This window comes from Oryctolagus cuniculus, chromosome 1 (genome assembly GCF_051225735.1).
Source record: "Oryctolagus cuniculus isolate XC-2025 breed Fujian yellow rabbit chromosome 1, ASM5122573v1, whole genome shotgun sequence".
NCBI lineage: Eukaryota > Metazoa > Chordata > Mammalia > Lagomorpha > Leporidae > Oryctolagus > Oryctolagus cuniculus.
This window is the reverse complement of record NC_142867.1, coordinates 116,833,742-116,853,335: the sequence shown is the minus strand read 5'-3', so window position 1 is coordinate 116,853,335 and position 19,594 is coordinate 116,833,742. Positions and strand designations below refer to the sequence as shown.

The 19,594-nt window shown below is 37.1% G+C and overlaps 1 protein-coding gene across 1 annotated transcript; it reads left to right on the top strand.

Moving 5' to 3' along the window:
* The first annotated feature begins 16,363 nt into the window (after positions 1-16,363).
* LOC100352634 (olfactory receptor 8B8-like) lies at positions 16,364-17,314 on the top strand. Its single transcript, XM_008260151.4, has one exon. The coding sequence runs from the start codon at positions 16,382-16,384 to the stop codon at positions 17,312-17,314; it is 933 nt and encodes a 310-aa protein (XP_008258373.2). The 5' UTR covers positions 16,364-16,381.
* Positions 17,315-19,594: the final 2,280 nt, after the last annotated feature.

Sequence of the window (19,594 nt, the reverse complement as noted above, 5' to 3'; positions counted from 1 at the left end):
TCCCATGGGGTGCAGGGCCCAAGCACTTGGGCCATCCTCCACTGCACTCCTGGGCCACAGCAGAGAGCTGCGCTGGAAGAGGAGCAACCAGGACAGAATCCGGCACCCCAATCGGGACTTGAACCCGGTGTGCCGGCGCCGCAAGGTGGAGGATTAGCCTAGTGAGCCGTGGAGTCGGCCCAGATAGGGTTTTGAAACTTTGTATCTCATATTCTGTCATCATGCTGTTATCTTTTTTCCTGAAAGTTCTTCAATTTTGGAAGGACAAAGCTATTTGTTCAGAGCCTGTGCTGGCAGTGGTGTGAAGAACTAAATAGTAGTGTATAAGTGGGGAAATATTAGAACAGTGGTTAGGATAACACCACAGCTCAGCAGTGTAGTTCACTTACAATCTTACCAGTATCTATATTTGTGAGGTGGCTGTGAGAAAGCAATGGAAGTCATTATCTTTATTGTCATATTGTTCAACATGTGAGAAATATGGAGACAACTGAAAAATTTTAGCAAAAGAAATACAGGATTTCCATAAATATTTAAAGAGTGCCTATACTGTACACTGTATTGTACTTAAATGACAGAATCAATCTATATTAGAAACTTGTAGGTCATTTACAGCAAGATACTTATGGTTTAGCAGGGAACACATTAATTACATGAAAGACAAACATTGATGATGAGTGTTTTGATGGAGTAAACAGCAGAAACAATAAGAACATCAAAACAGACAATCTCCAATTTGTGATGTTGAAGTCGTAAGTTTGTGAATTACAAGAGTATGAAACATGTGCATTGAATACAAATCATATTTTTAGCTTTTCTTTCTAAGATAGGGATATATAGTATTGTCATCTCTTGGGATACACAGTTGAAGGCTTTTAAAGTGATCTGAACATGTTGAAGTTAGACTAAGCTGTATTTGGTGAGTAGGTGTATTCAATTCATTTTTCTTATTTTTAAATGTTTTCTGTTGAACTCACATATCGTAACTGCATATATTCATAGATTCAATGTGACATTTCAACCTATCATTGACATGTATTTTTTTTGACAGGCAGAGTGGACAGTGAGAGAGACAGAGAGAAAGGTCTTCCTTTGCTGTTGGTTCACCCTCCAAAGGCTGCCCTGGCCGGCACGCTGCGGCTGGCGCACCGCGCTGATCTGAAGCCAGGAGCCAGGTGCTTCTCCTGGTCTCCCATGCGGGTGCAGGGCCCAAGGACTTGGGCCATCCTCCACTGCACTCCCGGGCCACAGCATAGAGCTGGCCTGGAAGAGGGGCAACCGGGACAGAATCCGGCACCCCGACGGGGACTAGAACCCAGTGTGCTGGACACTGCAGGCGGAGGATTAGCCTATTGAGCCACAGTACCCATCCATTCACATGTATATTGATAAAATTAGGAGATTAGCATTTCCTTTTCCTTAATATGCCTTTATGTTTGGTGCCTTTGACAACTTCCTATTCGAGTGCTTTTTGAAATATAATAAGTTCGTTGCAAACTGTGATCACCTGAATATGCTAGAGAAGAAAAAAAAATCTAGTTCTTCCTGTCTAGCTGTATTTTGGTCCCTGTTACAAACCCTCTCAGAGTTATGTTTTAATATCGTGGAATAATCACTATTCTACTCTATTCTTTAAGGTTGATGTCTTAACTTTTACATATGCTGAAAACTGAAGAATTTTCTTTCTGTGTTGGCTTATTTCACTTAACATTCTGCATAAATTTTAGTGCTTATGACATTTTCAACTTTAAAATGATTTTATGAAAATAAATATCTCTCCCAGTTCTTAACCATTGATCTTCAAAACTGACAGGGGAACATTTGCCAAATGCCAGCATATTCAAAATATTTTTCTGGAATGTTTTGTTTTAATTAGCTCAATAACCCAGTAAAAGAGATGCTATTTATATCATCCCTATTTTGCAAAGATTTACCTCAGGTATGAAAATGTTAACTATCTTGTGAGAAGCACAGGGATTCAAGCACAGACCTTCTAACTCCATAGGTCCCATTCTTTTCAATGGGGAGAAGAAACCAATGATTTCACTATTGAAACATCACATCTATTCTAGAATGGTGGATGTCCTAAACAGCACTCTGGCCTCAGAATCAGCCCTGAAGGCATTCAGATCTGGCTGAAAAGCTCATGAGAGTGTTTTAGGCATGGAAAGCCAAGACACTCTGGAAAAAAAAAAAAAAAAAAAACCTAAATGAAAGATCTCTGTGAGTGAGATCCCAGTGGAAAGAACAGGTCTTCAAAGAAGGAAGTACCTTTCTCTGAAGGGAGGAGAGAACCTCCACTTTGACTATGACCTTGTCTAAACAAGATAAGAGTCGGTGAACTCAAAAGGCTTCCATAGCCTTGGAAACTCATGACTGGAGCATAGGGAGATTACTGATGCCATAGACAGGAGTGTCAATTGGTAAAGTCAACAACAGGAGTCACTGTGCACTTACTCCTCATGTAGGATCTCTGTCCTTAATGTGCTGTACATTGAGATTTAATGCTCTAATGAGTACTCAAACAGTATATTTCACTTTGTGTTCCTATGGGGGTGCAAACTGTTGAAATTTTTACTTAATGCATACTAAACTCATCTTCTGTAAAAAAAAAAAAAGAAATTATCAATTCCCAACTTGACTCTCACTGGGATTAAACATGACAATAGGTCTGATCTGATTTCATCATCATTTAAAAAATCATCTATTATTTTTCACTTTATGTTTGTGTGGGAGCAAACTGTTGATAAAGAGAATCGAAAATGAAAAAAAAAAAGAAACATCACATCTAAAGAATCAACAGAATACTCAGATATAAATTTACACTAAGTTTTAAGGAGTAAAAACTTCTATCAGAATGCAACATATGCAAAGATATTTTGGAAATGTGCCAAGAGAGACAACATCTTGAGTTATTGAAGTCATTTCATGATAAGTGAAATAAGTCAATCTCCAAAAAAAGTATTGTATGTTTGTCCTGAATTATAACTACTATGCAGCATACAAAAAGTGTAATGTATATGAGCAGAATGGACATTTTGATATTTGATTATTGTTTATTGCTCCTGTCTATATTCTAGAGGAATAGTGTTTTTCTACTTGATACCTGTTGAATTTTTTCTTTAGTGAGTGGTTAAGCTTGTGATTATAAAGAAAATTGAAAGCATGTCATTGTAAAAATTTAAAGAAAAGAAGGAGGGAGATTGGGAGTGATGTAAGGAGAGTAGGATGGAAAGTATCAATATACTCTTAAAATTGTATATATGAAATACATGAATCTTGTTTTCTCTTAATAAATTTTTTTAAAAAATTATACAAAGAATAAAGAAGCAGGAAGACAGACCTCAAGGAACATTTTTGTTAAAGATGTGGGAAGAAATTGGGGAAAAATCCATTTCCCTACAGAGTTGAAGATCATGGAGAAAGAATAATTTTGGCCCCTCCTTGGGAGAAGTAAATCTTTTTTTTTTTTTTCTTTTGACAGGCAGAGTTAGACAGTGAGAGAGAGAGAGAGAGAGAGAGAGAGAGAGAGAGAAAGGTCTTCCTTTTTTCCATTGGTTCACCCCCCAACGTGGCCACTATGGCCTGAGCATTGCGGCCAGCACACTGCGCTGATCCAAAGCCAGGAGCCAGGTGCTTCTCCTGGTCTCCCATGCGGGTGCAGGGCCCAAGGACCTGGGCTATCCTCCACTGCACTCCCGGGCCAGAGCAGAGAGCTGGACTGGAAGAGGAGTAACCAGGACAGAATCTGGCTCCCCGACCGGGGCTAGAACCCGGGATGCTGGCGCCACAGACGGAAGGTTAGCCTAGTGAGCCAAGGCGCCGGCAAAGGGAGAAGTATAATCTTGAGAGTGAAGTGATAACCTGAGTAATATATTGAATCACTCAGCAGATAAAGACAGATCATGATCTGATGTACATCCATAGTCTCTTCCTTTATTTATTATTATTATTAGTACCTAGAATATGTTCCCTATGAGAGAATGAGCAAATCTTTACCCTGCTTATTACCAAGCACACTACATCATTAAATTCAAGTTAAATCTCCTAGTGTCTCATCAAGAGGCAAATGTCCTAATGACACAGGTTGCTTAATTTCCACTGGTACTTGAAATGGCAAAGATTATAATTATGAATTGTGACCAGCAGTTCTGAAAGATTATGACAGAATAGAAAAAAATAAGTCTATGCTGTATCCTCTTAGCATAAAAGAAAGCAAAGTTACAGGGCCTGATACGGGTCACAGCAGGACCACAGAGTGAATAGCAATATGGAAGCACTGAGACTTTCTTCCCTGTTGAAGGTGAGTTTAGATTCTGTTCACATTAACATCTTCTTTTTTGGCACATTCATGGAAATATATATATGAGGTACACAATTTCATGTTTTGAAATATGTACTCATTGTGATATAGTAACAATGATCAAGTTAATTAAGATATCTGTCACCCCAAAGGCAGTTTCTCTTTTGTGTTTTATGTTGTCTGTGCATTATTGAGAATATCAGCTTACAAATCTATCTTCTTAGAAAATATAAAATATATTAATAGAGTAATTTTTAAATTTTATTTAAGGTACACACATTTCATGTGTTTTATGCATACAGCTTTAGGAATTAGTGATGCTTCCCACCATACCCTCCCTCCTGCCCACACGCCTACCCTTCCTACTCCTTCCTCTCCTGTTCCTTCTCTTAGTTGTTACAATGATCTAATTTCAGTTTGCTTATACTCATAAGATTAACCCTACAGTAGGTAAAGAGTTCAACAAATAGTATGAAGAAAAATAAAACACTCATGGAACTGCTATACATTTGACCTCAAGAAATCAATCATCTTGCATAATTGAAACTTGGTAAACTTTAACCAACCTTATGTCATTTCCCCTCCCACTGACTTCTGGCATCAGGAATAATACACATATAAGAAAGATTATGCAGAATTTCTGGCTCAGTGCTTGCATATTAACATAGCATGAGTCCTCATGTCTTAAGCAAAATTCAAGGATCTAAAAAGCTATATTATCTTTTTATTTCCTGAAATCCAAAACATCAGAATTGTTGCCAAGGTTTCTCTTTGAAATGAGTGCAGAGAATATTCCAAGTCATTAGTGGGCACAGGGCTGCAATAACTTCATAAGAAAATTCCCTCTGTGTTTTCAGAATTATCACACTTCCAGATTAGTAACTTTTGTTCTGTGACAATAGACAGTAGCCAACCTCTCACAGACCCAGGTTCCTCAGTTTTAGTTAGAAACTGTCTCAGGGGCCCACCCTAGCAAATTCCATTCTGCATTATTGGTAACACCAAATTGTTAATTTCTTTTCTCTGATTTTATTAGTAAGGAAGGACTTAAAATAAAACCTTCAGCCAGATTTCAAAGTGATAAATATTCAGTAAAGAAGAATTTCATCTAAGGTAAATGTTCAATGGTGATCTAAATGCATTTCCTTTTCAATTTGCATCCTGTCCTGAGACGTCACATTCCACTGTGCTGTACAGAGACTACTGAACAGTGACTACAAGGTGACACTGTGATCCACAGCATCCACACACTGATATTGTGCATTGATTTCCAGTGTCCCCATCTGTGAAGAACCAGGCAGTGAGAGGAGACAAACTAGTGAGTAGCACGAAGTTAGGAAGAAGAAATCTGAAAGTTAAAATGATGAGAAAATGAAAACTCCTACTTATGATAATCTTAAAAATATGAAGCTCACAAAATGTCAGTGGCCATGATGAAGGATTATAAATTAAAGTGAGAAATAAAGGAAATTTAATATTAAAGAATTATTAACTCAGATAGCAGAAAGTTCTTAAAACAATGAAATGACTCACATATTGTTTGATTTTAAAATTATAAGTAATATATCAAAAGGCAATTTAAATATTTTCAAAGATAACCATCATAATATACAACATTTTATCATTTTTCTAATCTATCTCTGATGTTTAGGTATGGCATAATTTAGCATGAATCATTTCTTGGCTCCTCTGATTATTTTTAGATATTCAGCACTGCTACATCTATGACCTATAATTTGAACTGACCTCTCTGTCTCCACACTCCTCACACAATGCCTCCAAGATCATATCTTTGCTATTTTGCTCAGCAAGTCCTATTTGTATAAAATGGCATAGCTTGGTAGGTGTTAGCTGTTTTTCTTTATCTGCTGCTGCTTTTGCTACAATTATTTTCTGTATCAAATAAAATTCTATTTTACTATGAAAACAATTTTATGTTGTTTGGGATTCTTTGCAGCACTGCAGAAGTGCATCCATTCCTCATGTGTTTCGTCACCGTTTGAAGAGATCAAAAAGATGGACTCAATGAGATCACTAATGTTTCATTTGAAGAGCCACAAAATAGAAAAGAAGACTGTTCTATATTCGGAAAAAATATGCCTTCTTTAAGATTATTTCCATTCAGTTGATTTTTTTCAAAAATTCATTTAAAAAGCTTAAATACAATAAATAACCAAGGCTTGATATTTCTTTTTTTACATATGTAAGCTATACTGTGGTTTCTGTTAAGACTGTATAAATCTTTAATCCATGTTGAGTGGATTTTTGTGTAAGGTGTAAGGTAGGGGTCTTGCTTCATGCTTCTGCATGTGGAAATCCAGTTTTCCCAGCACCATTTATTGAATAGACTGTCCTTGCTCCAGGAATTGGTTTTAGATCCTTGATCAAATATAAGTTGGCTGTAGATGTTTGGGTTGATTTCTGGTGTTTCAATTCTGTTCTATTGGTCTATCCATCTGTTTCTGTACCAGTACCATGCTGTTTTGATTACAACTGCCCTGTAGTATGTCCTGAAATCTGGTATTGTGATGCTTCCGGCTTTGTTTTTGTTGTACAAGATTGCTTTAGCTATTTGAGGTCTCTTTTGCCTCCATATGAATTTCAGCATCATTTTTTCTAGATCTGAGAAGAATGTCTTTGGTATCCTGATTGGAATTGCATTGAATCTATAAATTGCTTTTGGGAGAATGGACATTTTGATGATGTTGATTCTTCCAATCCATGAGCATGGCAGATTTTTCCATTTTTTGGTATCCTCTTCTATTTCTTTCTTTAAGGTTTTGTAATTTTCATCGTAGAGATCTTTAACGTCCTTGGTTAAGTTTATTCCAAGGTATTTGATTGTTTTTGTAGCTATTGTGAATGGGATTGATCTTAGCAGTTCTTTCTTAGCCATGGCATTGCTTGTGTATACAAAGGCTGTGGATTTTTATGCATTGATTTTATATCCTGCCACTTTCCCAAACTCCTCTATGAGTTCCAATAGTCTCTTAGTAGAGTTCTTTGGACCCTCTAAGTAAAGAATCATATCATCTGCAAAGAGGGATAGTTTGACTTCTTCCTTCTCAATTTGTATTCTTTAATTTCTTTTTCTTGTCTGATGGCTCTGGCTAAAACTTCCAGAACTATGTTAAATAGCAGTGGTGAGAGTGGGCATCCCCTCTTAGTATTTTTTTTTTGTCTGTTCTACTTAATATGACTGGTTTAATTCTGTAATTAATACACAGTTATTCTTAAGTGTTGAAATTTAACTGAAATGTGATCCCTGTTAAACATAAGAGTGGGAATAAGAGAGGGAAGAGATGTACAATTTGGGACATGCTCAAGCTGACTTTCCCCAAATGGTAGAGTTAGAAACATACCAGGGGACTCCAATTCAATCCCATCAAGGTGGCACGTACCAATGCCATCTCACTAGTCCAAGTGATCAATTTCAGTTCACAATTGATCGTAATGAAAGGACTAAGAGTCAAAGGGAGCACATAAACAAGTCTAGTACCTGCTAATACTAACTGATAGAATAAATAAAGGGGAGAGTGATCCAACATGGGAAGCGAGATACTCAGCAGACTCATAGAATGGCAGATGTCCTAAACAACACTCTGGCCTCAGAATCAGCCCTAAAGGCATTCGGATCTGGTTGAAAAGCCCATGAGAGTATTTCAGGCATGGAAAGCCAAGACACTCTGGCCAAAAAAAAAACAAAAAACAAAAAACAAAAAAAAAAAAAAAAACAAAAAAAACAACAACAACTAAATGAAAGATCTCTGTGAGTGAGATCCCAGTGGAAAGAACAGGTCTTCAAAGAAGGAAGTACCTTTCTCTGAAGGGAGGAGAGAACCTCCACTTTGACTATGACCTTGTCTAAACAAGATAAGAGTCGGTGAACTCAAAAGGCTTCCATAGCCTTGGAAACTCATGACTGGAGCATAGGGAGATTACTGATGCCATAGACAGGAGTGTCAATTGGTAAAGTCAACAACAGGAGTCACTGTGCACTTACTCCTCATGTAGGATCTCTGTCCTTAATGTGCTATACATTGAGATTTAATGCTATAACGAGTACTCAAACAGTATATTTCACTTTGTGTTTCTATGGGGGTGCAAACCTTTGAAATCTTTACTTAATGTATACTAAACTGATCTTCTGTAAAAAAATAAAAAAAGAAAGAAATTATCAATTCCCAACTTGACTCTCACTGGGATTAAACATGACAATAGGTCTGATCTGATTTCATCATCATTTAAAAAATCATCTATTATTTTTCACTTTATGTTTCTGTGTGGGAGCAAACTGTTGAAATCTTTGCTTAATGTATGCTAAACTGATCTTCTGTATATAAAGAGAATCAAAAATGAATCTTGATGTGAATGGAAGGGGAGATGGAGTGGGAAAGGGGAGGGTTGCGGGTGGGAGGGACGTTATGGGGGGGAAGCCATTGTAATCCATAAGCCGTACTTTGGAAATTTATATTCATTAAATAAAAGTTAAAAAAAAGACTGTATAAATCTTTCACCTTTATATATGTAAGCTACAGAATGCCTAAGGATAATGTAATAGCTATCAGTGGTATTATTTTTTACCAAAAATAAGTATTGTTCTCTGGGCAATAGCTAATCTGCACAAGCCTTTTTATTATGATGAATATGTAAAGACTGTGCAAACCATTTCTTTCACCTGAATATCAGAGTAACCTACCAAAAGGACTCCCCAAAGTTTACCTTGTCAGTTTCCCCATGGTCTAATCTACACATTGTCACCAGAGTGCAAATCTGAGTATTTTACAAGCGTTACTTATTTTTGTTGTATTTTTATTGTTAAAGCTTCTAAAGAACTGATAAGAGAAAATATATTTTTATAAATGGTGTCATAGCTGAGCGTTAAAATAATTAGCTGTGGGACACAACTTTGCTCATGCACAAAGATGTTTGTGAATGCTTAGAAAACTTGTAATTTCTGTGCATTAATCTTGTACTATGTATCCTTTGACAATTTATCTCGATTGTAGTTATTCTAATAATTTTGTTTTTTAACTCTCACACTACATATAGAATCATTTCAGAAGCCAGTTTTTCAATTCTAGAGTATTCTGAATACGGTTTATCTTATGTACATCATTGAGTTTTGTACCACTGGGAGTTCTATGTGATTTAGTAATGGCCATTTTTTCCAGCTTGAAGACCTTCCCCTATCAACCACTGTGACATAGGACCAATGATGATACTTAAGGATGTGCTACACTCAGAAATAGAGAAGAACAGTCATTGTCATGAAAGAATGTGAAGGAAGAGAACCATTTAGAATTTGTTTGCCTGGGACAGTTTGTGATTTCTTCCTCACTTGTGAAACACCACTTTGCTTGGCAGAGTATTCTCAGTTGGCAGTCTTTTTCTTTAGCCTTTTTTTAAAACAAGAAAGTCTGAATATTATTACTTTTTAATAAAAAAAAAAGAGAAACAGACATACACATGCAGAGGGGAGAGAAAGAGAGAGGATACATGTGATGGTAGCAGGATATCTACCACCTATTTGTTTATTAGGTTATTCCCTATATGCCCACGATGCCCACGACTACTAGGGCTAGGCCATGCTGAAATCAGGCACCATGTAACTTAATCTGGAGCTGCTACATGGGTGGTAGGGACACAGGTATCTGCACCATCACTTACTGCTTTTCAAGATGTGCATTTTCAGTAACCTGAAACCCAAAGTGGAGCCAGAAATCAAAACTAGTCACTAATATTTTGAACGTAGAGGGCCAAACAGATTTTTAACCACTATGATATTGTCCACCACCCTTTTGTATTCTGAACACATCAACCCATCCACATGATCTGCAGAAGTTCAGCTGAGGTATCTGGTAATAGCTTTCTTTAGGCTCCTTTGGATAACCTGTGTTTCTTTTTTATTGCTGCTTCAGATTATTTTTACTTGATTGTTGGTATTTTGATCATTGTGTGCCTTAGTGAACTCCTCTTTGGATTGAATTTGATTGGTGACATCTCTTCCTCCACCTGAATGTGGTTATCTTTGCCTAAATAAAGGAAGTTATCTCTAATTATTTCCCAAAATGTACTTCTTACTTCCTTTCTGTTCTTCTTTTCCTAGAATGCTTACTGTATGAACATTACTTGTCATATGATTACTGTAGGCTTTCTTCTTTTATTCTTTCTTTCATTACTTTAGGACAATTTTAAATGTTCTTTGTTCAAGCTCTCTAATTCTTTTTTGAGTTTGAACAAGGCTACTCTTACAGCTTATTATTGAATTTATCCATTTAGTCATTGTTTCCTTAAGCACTGATATTTCTTTTTTTACCAAAATATTCACATTTGTCAAAGTTGTCATTTTAAATATTTCATCACAAATAAAATATCTGTATATTTTTGAAGTTCAATCAAAATATTTAAGAGAAGTAACTTAATTAATTTATTAATCTCCATTTCTTTTGAGTCTGATGTTGAGCTTTGCCAGTTCCTTTTAGAAATATCAGGATATTCTGAGTCGTTCCAAAACTATGCCCTTGCATTAGTGCATGTACATTTGGAGTAAGAGTCATCAATCCCAGCCTTCACAGTCATGCATGTCAGACAAGTAACATTACTATTGGTATAACCTGAGATTCTGTGTTTATAGGTGGCTAGCAATTCCACAAAAGCTTGATTTGTGTTCTCTAGGTAGCTGGGATGCAGCTATGAATGAATTTTGGTGAGAAAACTGTCTGGGTTCTGTTGTCTGGTGAGAACAATAGCAGAATTCATTCAGCAACTTTGAAGATCTGTTAGAAGGGCACTGAAATGATCTTATTGAACTTGGGGGCAGTTAGTGCCATTCTTTGAGTCTTTGAACTGGAGAGGGTTATAGTAAAAGTTCCAAGGGTCAGGCTGAGTCACTACTCAAGATGGACAGGGTAAGGCTGACCAGAAATGTTCAGTTGAAGTTTGCTTCCTCGTACATGTATGGAGTTTGGGTGGACTTTGAGGCTATGCTGAGATATTTAAATATTTTGGTGACAGAAAATTAGCTCCCAGTCTTTGTTGAATGGGTGGTGCCAAGCATCTCCCTCCCTGGCTGCTGAAAATTGACAGCCTCAGAATTCAAGCCAGGTGAATCTAGCCAGCACTTCTGAAATGAGCCACTCAGCTCTGCAGGTGGGCTACCCTGGTAGGTGATACCTGTGATCAGGCACCCCTCCTCAAAGATACACAGACCTGTTACCAGGATCTGTGCACTAGGCACTGTGGGCTTCACATCCTTGCTTTGTTTCTATCTGTTTCCTGGTGCCCCCGCTGTGTAATTACCTACTGGGCTCCACAGAAGGTTAGACTAGAGTGGGCTTCTAGGGAAACTTCTTGGAATCCTGGTGAAATGAATGCCACAATGCAGGAACTTTGGCTATGGAGAATCTTCTCTGTGAGACATTATGCTAGCTTAGCAGAGGGGAAGCCTTGACATCATCGAGGAATATCATTTTCCTACCCTTTCTATGACCACTCCATTCTGTTGTCCACAGAGGTTTCACAGGCCCGTTTTCAAGGTTAGATTTTAGGTACTCTTGTATGTGTATAGTTTCCAGATAAACTTCTTGAGATGGGGTTTTGAAAATTTGGACCTCATGTTCTGTCATCATGCCGGTATCTCTTTTCCTGAATGTTCTTGACCTTTGGAGGGACAAAGCTGTTTTTTTCACAGCCTGTGCTAGCTGCAGTGTTTAGGACTAAACAGCAGTGTGTTTGGGGGGAAATGTTAGAACAGCTGTTAGGACACACTACAATTCAGCAGTATAGTACTCTTACAACTTTACTAATTCTGTATTTGTGTATGGAAGTCATTGTTTTTGTAAGCCATATTCAGTATGTGATAAATATGGAGATGATTCTGAAAAATTTTAGCTAAAGAACAACACAATTTCCAGAAATGTTTGAGAGTGCCTACATTGTACTCTGTATTGTATTTAGTAACAAAATGGTAAAAATGACAGAATCAACCTATATTCGAAACTTTTCTGTCAATTAAACCAAGATGTATATGGTATAAGGAAAAACACATTAATAAAAGAAAGCCAAACATTATTGATGAGAATTTTGCTGGAAGATGCAGCAGATGAGATAATCAAAACAGACATTCTCAACTTGTAATTTTCAAGTCACCACTTTGTGACTTACAATCGTATGAAAACACCAGGATTTAAAATAATCACTCTTTAAGTTTTCATTTTTTCTGGAGTAGGGTTATGTTAGATGGTACTCTCTTGGGATGTAAAACTCTAGACTAATGTAAATATTCTGAGTATGTTTAAGGTTGGCTAAGCTATGATACTTATAGATTATGTTTATTCAATGTATTTTTTCATATTTTAAAATCTTTTTTAAAGATTCATTTATTTACTTGAAAGTCAGAGTTACACAGAGAAAGAAGGAAACACACACACACACACAGAGAAAGAGAGAGAGAGAGATTGGTCTTCCATCCACTGGTTCACTACCCAATTGACTGCAACAGCCAGAGCTGCACCCATCTGTAGCCAGGAGCCAGGAGTATCTTCTGGGTCTTCCATTCGGGTGCAGAACCCCAAGGACTTGGGTCATCTTGTCCTGCTTCCCAGGCCATAGCAGAGAGCTGGATCAGAAGTGGAGCAGCCGGGACTTGAACTGGTACCCATATGGGATGCCGGCACTGCAGGCGGTGGCTTTACCTGCTATGCCACAGCGCTGGCCCCAAAATCTTTCTATTAAATGCAAATATTGTAACTATTTTCATGGGTTCAGTGTGACAATCCAAAGTGTCATTTCATGTGAAGGATAAAATTAGGATATTTCTATTTTCTTATTATTTTTCGGTGTGCTCCTATTCTAGTGGTTTTTTTAAAATCTAACACTTTGTCTTCACTCTAAAGTGTAGTACATTATAAAGTCTCATTTCTTCTATCTGACTGTGTTAGTTCCTATTAAGAAATTCCTCATTGTCACTCATGTCTTCTTGGATATTAAGCTTTTTAAATTTTACACAGAATTGAAGACTGCACTGTTTCTTTCTGTGTTGGGTATTTAACAAAACATCTTTCACCAATTGTGCTTCACTTTAGGCTTATGATATTTTCAACATAAAATGAGTTTATGAAAACAATATCCATCCTAAGTCCAAAACCATTGATTTTCACAACTGACACTTGAATATTTACCAAATGCCATCAGTATTCCAACCATTTTAATTTAATGTTTTGTCTTAATGTCTCAATACCTCAATAAAAGAGATGTTATTTTTATTATCTCTGTTGTGCAAAGATCCACCTGAAGTACAAAGTTGTTAACTAATTTGTGAGAGGCACAGGTATTCCAAAACAGACTTTCTAATTCCGTAAGCCACATTCTTTTTTTTTTTTTTGATGAGAAAAAAATTGATGATAACCATTACTGAAATATCATATCTTAGGAACCAGTGTGTTATCCAGGTAGGAATTTCCAATAGTATTTAGAAATAAAAACTTTAGTAGGGATGCGACACAGGAAAAGTCATCTTGGAAATATCCTAGGAGGGAAAAAAAACCTGAATTAAGTTACTGAAATCCTTGAAAAATTTCATATAAAGAAATAAAGAAGCAGATAGACAGAAAATTTCCATTAAAGATATTTGAAAAAAAGGGGGGGGGGTGGAATCCGTTTCCCTACAGAGTTGAAGATGGTAGAGAACACTTATATTTGGCTTCTCAGTGAGAGAAAGATATTCTCTGGAGTGAAGTGAAAACTTGAGTAATTATTGAATCACTCTTCAGATAAAGGCAGATCATGATCTGATGTACATCTACCATCTCCTTATTGCATTATTCTTCCTATAATGTGTTCCCTGGGAAGGCAGTTGGCAAGCCTTAACCCTTCTTATAATCAAGCACATTACATCATTAAATAAGTTAAATCTCCAATTGTCTCATCAGGTGGCAAATGTCTTAATAACACATGTTGTTTATTTTCCCTTGGTACTTGAAATGCCAAAAAATATAATCACGAATTGTAACCAGCGAGTCTGAAAGATTATTACGGAACATGCAAAAATAATTACATGCAACATCCTATTAGCTTCCAAGGTAGCAAAGTCACGGAGCCTGACACTGGCCTTAGCAGGACCACCGATTTTATAGCAATAAGGAAACCATCAGTATTTCTTGCCTGCAGAAGGTGAGTTTGAGATTCCATTTACATTCACTTCTTCTTTTTTTTTCTTTCAAACTTTTATTTAATGAATATAAATTTCCAAAGTACAGCTTATGGATTACAATGGCTTCCCCCCCATAACGTCCCTCCCACCCGCAACCCTCCCCTTTCCCACTCCCTCTCCCCTTCCATTCACATCAAGATTCATTTTCAATTCTCTTTATATACAGAAGAGAAGATCAGTTTAGCATACATTAAGTAAATATTTTAACAGTTTGCTCCCACACAGAAACATAAAGTGAAAAATACTGTTTGAGTACTAGTTATAGCATTAAATCTCAATGTACAGCACACTAAGGACAAAGATCCTACATGAGGAGTAAGTGCACACTTCTTCTTTTTTATTTGATGCTCTCATGGAAAATCAGTGACACAAAATTATATACGTGCATATATATATATATGTGTGTGTGTGTGTTTGTATGTGAGGTAGGTAATATCATGTTTTGAAATATGTACTCAATGTGCAACAATTACAATGATCAAATTAATTATGATATCCATTCCTTTACAGGCACACCCTTTGTGTATTTTTGTTTATGTGTTGAGAAAATTAATTTTTACATGAACCTTCTTAGAAAATATCAAGTATACTAAATCAGTATTATTAATTGTTGTGACATTGCTATATATCAGGTCTCCAGAAATCATTTATCTTGCATAGCTGAAGCTTGGTGATCTTTAACAAACTCTATGTGTTTTTCCCTCCTAATGAGTTCTTTTTTTTTTTTTTTTTTTTGTACAAACAGAGTTAGACAATGAGTAAGAGAGAGACAGAGAGAAAGGTCTTCCTTTTCCATTGGTTTCCCCCCAAAATGGCCGCTACAGCCAGCGTGCTGCACTGATCCGAAGCCAGGAGCCAGGTGCTTCCTCTTGGTCTCCCATGCGGGTGCAGGGTCCAAGGACCTGGGCCATCCTCCACTGCCCTCCCGGGCCACAGCATAGAGCTGGCCTGGAAGAGGGGCAACCAGGACAGAATCCGGCACCTCAACCGGGACTAGAACCTGGGGTGCCGGCACCACAGGCGGAGGATTAGCCTAGTGAGCTGTGGCTCTGGCCCCTCCTAATGACTTCTAGAATAAACATCCTCTTCTTTCATTACATGAGTTTATTTATGGTAAATTCACATATAGGGAAGATTATGCAAATTTCTATCAGTGCCTCGATATTAACAAAGCGTGATATCCTCATGTTTTAAGTGAAATCCAAGGATCTCTATTTTCTCTCCATTTCATGAACTTCTTAGCCTCATGAATATTGCAAAGATTCTTTTGAAAAGAGCTCAGAGAATATTCAACACATCGGTGTTCACAAAGGTTGCACATTCTTAATAAGATGATTCCCTCTGCATAGTCAGAATTATCACTGGTCTATATTCACAACTCTCATTCTCTGATAATAGGCAGTAACCAACCTCTTAGACTCAATTTCCTTTGTTTCAATTAGGAACTGTTTATGTTACCCAATCCAGCAAATTCTAATCTGCATTCATGATAGCACCAAATTTGCCTCTGATTTTGTTGGTAAAGAAGGATCTCTAAGAAAATGACAAAATGATGAGAAGAGAGAAGGATCACTGTGTCCAGGTCTGCTCTTCATCTTTTCCATGCACCTTCCCAGCAATCATATTTGGGAATGAAAGCACTGACTTCCTCTCCTACAGGAGGGCACTTTGCTCTGTTTAGCATTTAAGGCTTGCATAATAGGGAGACAGTATCACCCAGTAAAGGGAGATGCTGTGAGTTCACCTTAGGATACTCTCCAACACTCACAATAATTGTCTTTACACTTACATGGGGAAATATTATTGAATGAAGGGGGAATATAATGTAACTTTTCCCTTGTGTCCACAGATTCACTCAGAGAGTAATGGCACACACAAATGGCTCTTTTGTGACAGAATTCGTCCTGATGGGATTAACAGACCAACCAGACCTCCAGCTGCCCCTTTTCTTCTTGTTTCTAGTCACATATATGATCACTTCTTTTGGAAATCTGGGCTTGATCATTTTAATTGTGCTAAATTCACACCTGCACACTCCCATGTACTTTTTCCTCTTCAATTTGTCTTTCATAGACTTCTGTTATTCCTCTGTAATTACACCCAAAATGATGATGAGCTTCGTATTGAAGAAGAATAGTATATCTTACATAGGATGTATGACACAGTTCTTCTTCTTTAGTTTTTTTGTCATTTCTGAATGCTATGTGCTGACATCCATGGCCTATGATCGATACGTGGCCATCTGCAAGCCACTTCTATACAACACAATCATGTCCCCTAAAGTCTGTTTCAACCTTATGCTGGGTTCATACTTGACTGCCTTTTCTCACGCCATGATCCACACTGGATGCATTCTCAGGCTGAGCTTCTGTGATGCAAACACCATCGACCACTACTTCTGCGATGTTCTCCCTTTGCTTGAGCTCTCCTGCACCAGCACGTATGTCAATGAGGTAGAGATCTTCATTGTAGCAGGCATTGACATCACTGTCCCCAGCCTCATGGTCTTCATCTCTTATGGTTTCATTCTCTCCAGCATCCTGCGAATCAGCTCCACTGAGGGCAGGTCCAAAGCCTTCAGCACCTGCAGTTCCCACATAGTTGCTGTTTCTCTGTTCTTTGGATCTTGTGCATTCATGTATCTCAAGCCATCGTCTTCTGGGTCAACAAGTGAGGGAAAAGTCTCTTCTGTTTTTTACACCATTGTGGTTCCAATGATGAATCCCTTAATCTACAGTTTAAGGAACAAAGATGTTAAAGTTGCCTTGAGAAAAACCCTGCATAAGTTCCAGTTTTAATTAAAACACTATACTTCTGTGTATAATGAGGACGTTAAGGAATAGGAGATTGATATTATTCCATTGCACAGGACAGTTCTTATTACTGCTTTCAATGTTGTGTTAAGTTGAATTACATATGTCTACTCTTTTCTTTCCACCCTCTCTGGGCAGTAACGTGATTCTACAAACTTCAGAAATTCACATATATAAATGTTTCTGTATAGACTATCAATTACAACCAACTCTGCAGGTGTAACCCATATGCATTGAACTACTCCAGGCAGAATTGTTAAATTTGAAATTGAATAGCTGAACTGCACCCACTAGATTCCCACTTTGTATTTATTTTGTGTACCAGATTCTGAAGCCCAGACTCTTTAACATTTACACAGCCTCTTAAAGCAAAGGTTTTAACTTACAGTATCTTTTTTTTAAGATTTATTTATTTGAAAGTCAGAGCTACACAGAGAGAGAAGGAGAGGAAGAGAGAGAGAGAGAGAGGAAGAGAGAGAGGTCTTCCATCCTCTGGTTCACTCCCCAATTTGCTATAATGGTCAGAGCTGCGCTGATCCGAAGCCAGGACCCAGGAGCTTCATCCAGGTCTCCCATGTGAGTGTAGGGGCCCAAGGGCTTGGGCCATCTTCTACTGCTTTCCCAGGCCATAGCGAAGAGCTGGATTGGAAGTGGAGCAGCTGGGACTCGAACCTTCATCCATATGGGATTCCAGCACTGCTGGCGGGTGCTTTACTTGCTACCCCACAGTGCTGGCCCCGTACAGTATGTTTTGTTTATGCTTCATTTTATGTTGTATTTCATTAAATATGAAGTTTGAGAAGAACAGTTTACAATGGAAAATGATTGTATTTTTTCTCATTGAAGATATTTGAATTTATCTAAAGGTCTTTCTTTCATTGTCTTTTTTCTTCTTGCTAAGAAAATTGATTGTTTTTTCATAATTATTTGAGCAGCATTTTATTTTACTTTATTTAAAATATCATGAAGTACCAAGAGCTGGCATCAATGAGCATCATATCTAATTTAAATGATTTATGTGCTTTGCATTCTTGAGAGTCATTGAAATAAAGGATTGCCCCATGGTAAATATACTTCATTTGTATTTGTTGAATCAGTTTTTATTCCAGTATAGTTATAAAGTTACAGAGTAAAAAATTGCAAAGATGTACATGTTCCCATATATCCCACATACAACTTCCCCTATTATTAACATCTTAAATTTGTATGTTTGTCTCAATCCACAAACCACAATCAACTTCCTCTATTTTTTATCCAAATTTTCTGCATTTCTCCCATCCATCCCAGTCTTTAGCTGAAAAAAAGAATTATATATATATATATATTTACATGCATATACATCTCTATATATTTCTATCTATATCTATCTATCTGTCTATCTATCTCAGAATGTTCAAATGATGTACTAGGATTTTGGGAAAAAATGAAACAGCCGGAACTCAAATGGATAAATATCCAGTAAATAAGAGATTCATCCATGTGAATTGTTCAATGGTGATCTAAATGCATTTCATTTTCAATTTTCATTTTGTCCTGGGAGTCTTGTAATCACGTTCCACTGCACTATACAAAGACTACTGAACAGTGACTACAAGATAATACTTGTAATCTACAGCATCCACACACTGATATTGTGCATTGATTTCCAGTGCCACTTTCGTGAAAACCCAGGAAATGAGATGAAAACAAGTTCTGTAGGCAAAATAGTGAGTATGAAGAAGTTAGAAAGAGGAAATTTGAAAGCTAGAAGGATGAGAAAGTGATAGCTCCTACTTAAGATAATCTTAAAAATATGTAGATCATAAAATGTCAGTGGCTATGATGAAGGACTATAAACTAAACTGAGAAATAAGGGATATTTAATAGTAAGGAAAGGTTAAACCCAGAGAGCAGGTAGATCTTGAGACAATGAAATGATTCACATATTGGTTGATCTTCTAATTATAAGTAATGTTTCAAAGGCAATTTAAGTATTTTAAAAATAACCATCACAATATACATTTTATCATTTTTTAAATCTACTTCCAATGTTTAGGTATGGGGTAATTTAGCATAAGTCATTTCTTGGCTCCTTTGATTATTTTTAGATACGCAGCTGAAACCAAAAGTGGAACCAAAAGTCAAAACTAGTCACAATGTTCTGGACATGGCAGTGCAAGCAGCTTCTTAACCACTGTGATATTGCCGCCACTCTTGTATTTTGAACACATCCTTCCACCCAAATGATCTCAGAATTTTGGCTGATATACCTGATAATAATTTTAT

What these genes read in the sequence shown, in the direction of transcription:
- LOC100352634 (XM_008260151.4), top strand. Translation starts at nt 16,382, where the DNA reads ATGGCACACACAAATGGCTCTTTTGTGACAGAATTCGTCCTGATGGGA.